Source organism: Hylaeus anthracinus, unplaced genomic scaffold (genome assembly GCF_026225885.1).
Source record: "Hylaeus anthracinus isolate JK02 unplaced genomic scaffold, UHH_iyHylAnth1.0_haploid 12002, whole genome shotgun sequence".
Lineage (NCBI taxonomy): Eukaryota > Metazoa > Arthropoda > Insecta > Hymenoptera > Colletidae > Hylaeus > Hylaeus anthracinus.
The window spans coordinates 13,453,399-13,460,849 of record NW_026534349.1 but is presented as its reverse complement, the minus strand read 5'-3'; the positions used below and the strand labels follow the sequence as shown (position 1 = coordinate 13,460,849).

General features: G+C 34.0%; 1 protein-coding gene across 1 annotated transcript; it reads left to right on the top strand.

Annotated features, from left to right (window-relative positions):
* The first annotated feature begins 3,925 nt into the window (after positions 1-3,925).
* Positions 3,926-6,886, top strand: LOC128892478 (uncharacterized). The gene is made up of 2 exons (XM_054152921.1): positions 3,926-4,120; positions 6,566-6,886. Exons 1-2 carry the CDS (start codon positions 3,926-3,928, stop codon positions 6,884-6,886), a joined length of 516 nt encoding a protein of 171 aa, XP_054008896.1.
* Positions 6,887-7,451: the final 565 nt, after the last annotated feature.

Here is a 7,451-nt window from a genome sequence, read left to right as displayed (position 1 = left end):
TTCAGAATATTAGTAATAAAAGTATTATATAATTTGTATTGAATATGGTACTCGTCAAACAGTGAATAAATACTTTAAAGTTTAACTCCTGTAGTGGTAAATGCCTGTATATCCACTCCTGTGTATTGATAAAATTATCTACAGTATGCTATAATAATTTTATTATTAGTACTTTGGATTTATCAATATACGCATGCATTTAGGAAGTCGCGAAATATAACTAATCTAAATTTATATAATCCCAATAGAACTTGTAACATAAATGAAGGGATGATATGTTTCGATCTGTGCATCGGTCGGATGATCGATGTATTTGTCACTTTTCGGGCGGCTTCGCTTATTATGAATAATAAGTTTATGAAATTAATTCACGGAGCATAAAAATCCTAGATCAATATAACCCCAACAGAGCATACAACATAAACTTGTAATAAATGGTACGAACAGTATTTAAACGGAATTAGTCCAAGCCCGATACAACCGATTGCAGGACACCGTCGAGTTTCATGTGAACGGAGTCCATTATCCTCGTTAACTGTCGGCCAACTTCTCAATCTTCCTAAATGATTTCGCGCGGTGTCAGGAAACTCGACGCGAGCTCGCGTATCAATTTCGAGCTCGCGTATCAATTTCGAGCTCGACAAATTAGAATGACACACGCGAGAGTTGAATAAACTTCGCCCCGTTTGGTCGCTCTTGATAGGAGCGTCGCACTCGATCATCATAATGACGTTCTCGCGTATCGACGTTGCTGCGATCTATCTCTGACGTGGACTAATTTGCGCACAACTGGTTGCCACTCTTATCGCGGCAACGGGGGACCGGTAAAAGGGCAATTATGCCGCCTTGAAACTGATACCGGTGCCGAGTGCATCTGCGACGGTGCAATGTATTATTCAAGACCTTTTCTTTTCCCATTGGTCGAGAGAGCTGTACGCCTATCGTAAAGTTGACTGATTGAGTAGCAGAGGGAAAAAGGCGGCCATTCTCGCGAATAGGGGTTGCCTAAGCCAGGACCGATAAACTCGCAGGACCTATAAAATGCAAAGAAAGGTACGCGATTCTCGTGCCAGTTTGTAGCATGCGAATACGGATAGGTGTATGGGGTGTTTGCGAGATAAGGGCGCAGAAGTTGAAAGATATATTTTGTTGATAGGAAAAAGGGTTTGCACTTTTTTTGGGCTACGATGTTAGATACTGTGACACGAGTGTTTTCTGTGGTTGGTCAGTGAGGGTTCATTTGGGGTTGGAATTTATTTATTTAAATTCGAGTTTGTTTGTTTTAACTTGTTGAAGGGTATCAACCCTTTCCACTCGAGGCCTCCTTTTTCTGGTATCTACCAGCAACTTGAGATGCTTTTTTAGCATTCTATTGCCACGAATGCTGAGATTCTATTGACTTCGAAAATGAGATCTCTAATTTGAAATTTGAGAATCAGGTCACCTTTGCCTCAACGACAATCATTTTATTGGCACTTCAAATTCCAAAGAAATTAAACCTAAAGAAAACCTAGTGGTGACTGAGAGTCACCTCTCGACTGCAAAGGGTTAACATGTACAGTATGTATGTATTGAGTTTGTCAAGATTAAATTTATTCATGTATGTATTTAAAATGAAACATTTATTTGAAAACATCGAACCTATCACTTACAATAAGGTTAAACAAATTTTTTTAATAGACATGGAGGGTAAGAACGCTTCGGGGACTGACTGTATGTGTACATTTGCTTTTGTATAAAAATGACTATTACTTACAATCACAATACTATTTAGGATTCAAAAATATAGCATATCAAAGTGAGACAGCATATTTATGTATATCTTAAAATCGATTTACAGATAAAAATTGCTTTTGTTTCTGTGGCATCGATTAGTGCAGAAAAAAACTCCATTTATAATTTATCCCCCATGAAACGAAAGAGTGCTTAGTCTATAAGTTTGAGTATTGCACTTACTATTTCTTTTTATTCACTGACGTTTCGATTATTGTGTTTGGTCACCTTCAAGCACTCATTCCATTTCAAATAAAAGTGACAAATGAATGGTTTTGAATCGGAGTAGAAAATTGAATTAATTATATTACGATTCTGAATATCAGATATCGATGAGCTTAGAAGCAAAATGGCTAGTCTATCAAATTTTATAAAATAGACTTCTGTTGATAGAACCACTTCGAAGAAATGCGATATCATGTGAAAAGATCTATAAAGGTGTAATACAGGTGGTACAGTATAGTGTATCAAATTGTATCACTACAATTTCGTTTTTATCGGAAATACTAACATGACGAAACGATAAACTTTAGACTAAAAAAAAACTAAAAAAATATCTTTCATATAAAAGGATCTTCATATCTGTCTCTTTTTATTTCTAAATGGAAGTGGTTTTTAAATCCACCATTATTATCTTTTTACGAGAAACATTTTCACATTAAGCAGTTTAATTTATTCCTTAACAAGGTTCGATTACAAACAATATTTCCTCAAATGCATCGAAAGCCTTTAATGAAAATAGTAGTTCTCCTAAATGCGTTTGTTCTTGAAATTTAAACAGATAAATGACCTGCACGTTGAATTTCTACTAAACAATTTCGAAAGTTCTGACTTTACCATCGAGCGCAGCGAAATTCCGTAAACTGGCGAGGAAATAACGATGTGTATTTCGCGTGTACAATCAATAGTTCAAAGACTGTTCCAAATTCCAAGTAAATGTGGAAATAAAGTTTCCACATATTGATTGCGAATGATTCGTTGTCAAGCACGTAGAACTTTTGCTGTTACTAATTGTCACCCGCAGACACTCGTCGATAATTGCTATTAAATCAGATTTTCATTAACTCAAAAATGCTCGTATTGATTGAGTCAATAAATGTTGCGGCGAATTCATCCAGTTCTCTAATTAGAACTGTTGCAAAGGTGAAACACTTTCTATAAAATTATTGACAACAGCGATAATAAAGTGATTTTTAAGTTTAATTGATTATTCTTCAACCACGTGGCACTATTATTTGTTACTGATAGTTAACTACGTAGATATTTAAGATATTTATGTTAATTTTGTTCTTCGAGTTTTTTTTTTATATTCTATTGTCGTTATATATTACACTAATTACACGTGTATGGTCTAATTTGCAATTTGTTATGATATATTATTTTTATTCTTACATTTGGTTTGAATAATTATGAAAACAATATGATCCATTATAGCTTGGACAAGCATAAACAATTTTAATACTCTTTTATTTTAGTTATCAATGTTTTTGATCTATTACTGATGTTCTCATTAATTCTTCACGTACTTGCACTCAGGGTAAAAGAATGATAATATTAATTTTCTACTATATATCATAACCATATTATTCAACTTTAAAAATGTAACATCACTCTACAATGTTAACTTTCGTTTATGTAATTAAACATAATTGAATAATTATTTAACATATACAGATCGGTACCTGCATCTTGCAAAATTTCTTTGCACATAGCTATTTCAACTAACGAATTATTTATCCATTATTCCTTTAATCGACAAATTTAACGAATAACTAATACTCAATTTAGAGAAATTAGTTACTAATAGAATCCGAAATAGAACGCAACAAATAATCATAAAACTGATATGCACCAAAAAGAATTTATTTAAAGGAATATGTAGCAAATAAAATCAAATTCCGCGATTGTTTTCGCTCTATTTCGTCGCGCAGCTGTATATTTATCGAAGCTCGCGATTCAACGACCGCAACTTCAATTCGTTGTCGCGAACAAACGAAGGGTCGCGCGAATCATTCTTTCGGCAGCCGTCGATGGTTAAATTTGTCGTGTCTCGCAATATCTGGAATTTGCCGGCGACGATTTTGTGAAAATTTCAAGTTCCGTCGTCCCTCAGCCGCGAGAGCGATTCCTCCAGTAAAAATTTATCGATAAAATGGCACGAAAAAGGAGAAAGGTAGCGAGGAAAATATCGAGGAGAAAGGCGGGGAAAGTAAAGCCGATGAAAATTGCTGCGCTGATCGTGTCTGCTATACAGGATCTTCGTGAAACCAGGGGTTCGACGCCTAACAAGATCATAGGTTACATAAGTTATGCATCCAATATGGCCGAGGGACGCGTTAAACGACAAGTGAGTGGCCCAGGAGATAATTATTATGGCATTGAAAGCGCTTTGAAAGCAATCTCGACCGGTAATGCCGGTGAAATTTAAAGTCGTGTGCTTTATTGCTTTCACTTGAATTGGGATTATTCGAAGGATGAGTTACGAGCCGAATAAATGTCGTATCGCGAAGGACCATGATCGTCCATAATATTCCGTATATTTTATACTTTACGCGAAATTAGGAGAGGCTAATTTATATTGAGTTGGATACATTTCATTCTAGAGAAACTCCATTTTCATTATCATAAATTTAACGATCTAAGTTTTAGTGTGACATGATTTATGTGATTCCAAAGTTGTACTTAAAGAATGCTCTACGATGTCCTTATCTGAATGTGTTAGGACTTATTCAGGAATGAAGGAATAACACCAGAGAATTCACAAAAATTACGGGTTTTTACTTTTTTTTAAATTGTTTTTAAACTCAGTTATCAGTATGAATGCTCTAAAAATGTTTAAATTAATATTCCATTAAAATTTTTGAAGAATATTTCTATTTAAACATTCATATTTTACAGGATTATCAGGATAGAAAGAACATACCGGAAATAACACTAGAGAAGTTACGTGCGAACCTGTTTTAAAATCCCTTTCAAATTTCCAATTATTAATTTCTTTTGAATTTCTTTTGAAACGAACCGAAGTGGTTGAAAACATTCGAGACTCCCTTGCCTTCTAACTAATTCCATCTGTCCAAATTGATATTCCATTTAAATCTACAATAATTATTTACACTTTTCATTGCCAATTTAGACTAAAAGAACTTACTTTTCTGCAGCTTAAATCTATATTTACTCTTCATAAAATTCACAAACTTGCACAAGATTTATTCATACATTAATTTATGTACTCGTTCTAGTGTTTTTATCATAAATAATGTCAAATAAACACACTGCAAACAAAAAAGAATATATAATTAACTTTTTCAAACTACAAATTAAAGTATGATCTGTCCGAAATCAATTTTTCTAAATCGCCAGACCATTTTCATTAAAGAAATTTAAATTTTAAGTTTGAAACAGGGTTTTCCGACTTCTTCAAGTTTCTTAACTCACTCAGAACACACGCGTCAACTGTTGGTGTAATTTGGAAACATCACTTGAATCTTCCAAAACTTAAGTTAGCTCCCTAATTACAGTGATTCATGAATTTCTCGGACACAGCAACCGTCCACAGAAAGATAAAAACTGAAATCGAAAGAAAAACTAACAAAGTGAAATGTTTCGTTATGCAAGACTAAGGAAATTAGGGAACCGCGGCTGGAAACGTCGTTAGTTGAACACAACCGACTGAATTACTTTTGCTTTTATTCTCGTAATTAACATTCCTTCAGCAGTTCTCTCAACGTTCTTTCGGTGGTTGTTCTTGCGCCGGACTTTTGAAATTTCATCCTTTCAGGCGGTTATAGCGGCCATTCTGTTTTCATATATCACCGTCTATATTACATTATAATTTCGAGAATGCGCGTTATACACCGCGTACATGCATTTTCTGTTGTAGGTTCATTCTGAAATGATCACCATTTCTCATGTATTGTGTGCAAAATGAAATACACGGCATGAAATTTACTTGTATGTAAAATAGACAGTTAGAGTTATTCGTAATTTAACATAAAAGCGTAGGTAGATTTGCGGAGTAATTAATGAAAATTGTAATTTAAATATAAACAATTATATTATTTCTAAAACGACACCTTTGAATATCACGATACGTTTTAGATCTTTTTAACTATATCATAATTATTTAAGACAGAAAATATTGGAGCTCGATAAATTTAATTTCGATTTTCAACACGTTGCAACATGATTTACATAGTAATTAATGAAAATTATTGTTTAAATGAATACAGTTTTCGTATTAGGTACATTACTTTTTAAACGAGGTCATTACACGTCTCTGTAAGAAAAAGAATATTAAAGCTAAATACATTTCATTTTGTATTTAAACGAATTGCAACAATATTCATGCTTGCCTTTAACAAAAGTCTCCTACACACTTAAAAAGGAAAAGATTATAACATTATTAAAAATTGATCTCTGACTAAAGTACATTATTATGAATAGATTATACATTAATCTATTTATTCTAGTATCTTTATTATGAAGATTGTCGAATTAATACTCCAAGAAAAGAATATATAGATAATTTTTTCAAATTTCAATACTGTAATAACTAAACCAAAGTATATAAACTACCATACCTCAATAGAAATATTCTTCATGATAGGACACTTTTAAATATCTGGAACAGCTGGCCTTCGGAAAGGGTTAAAGCTTCACCTCAATTTTTATTCGACATCCCGTTCAACGATAAATCATCCAATATAAATTAATTGCTACAGTATATAGTGTAGATATCCTCGAAGGGATGTTCGCGATAAAAATTGTAATTCCGAGTAATTGATAATTACAGGTAAAGGCAGCCTTGCGGAGAGGCGTGGAGTACGGCATACTAAGAAGAAACCGGGGTCATTATTTCCTCCCCACGGGTGACGAATTAGACCGTGCGAATCGTGTCGCTTTGAGATTTGCCAAATTGCCGTTACCACCGTCGTATTCCACGAAATCGAACACGATTCCTTCCCGCAAAATCGCACCTCTCGGATGTCGCGGAAACTCGACGAGGTTCACTGCGAAATCACGAAAAACGAAACAATACAGACAGCATCGTTCAACTTTGATCTCTCCCACGGTCAGCTTGGTGGAGACTATTTACAAAAATGGTGTCCTGTGAGTTAGAGATTCGAGTCGTTTTGTAGGGATTAAGTAATGTAATTTTAAACTGTAGCCTGTAGTATGAGATTTTTAATAAACGTGAACTGGCGCCGCGTTACCGCAGGGATTCTTCGGAATTCTTTTTCTGCAAAGGTGCTGGATCAATTTAGCATGGGAAACTTTTTAATAACCAAGATACGCTCCGGTGGTTTTGTATGGTTTGATCAAAGTTGCACGGTTTGTGGTAATAATTTTAGAGGTTTGCGAGAATCCTGTCGGGCAATATATCGATTTCGGTTAAGAGAAGAGTAATAGAAACTTCTAAATTTTTGTTTTTAATTAGTTTGTGTTTGAAACCTCCAAAGGTGATGTGGAAGAATCCAAATTTCTGTAAATTAGTACTTTATACCTTAACCATTTCATTGTTAATCTTGAAGCGAATTTGTAATGTTGTTTGATTGTAATCGAAATTATATTGTCATAGATCATTTTGGAAATTTTTGAACGAGTTTTAATAAAATGAACACTGTAAATGTATAACGAAAATTAATTAGACAATATTAATTTGGTTTTTGGGAGGAAAT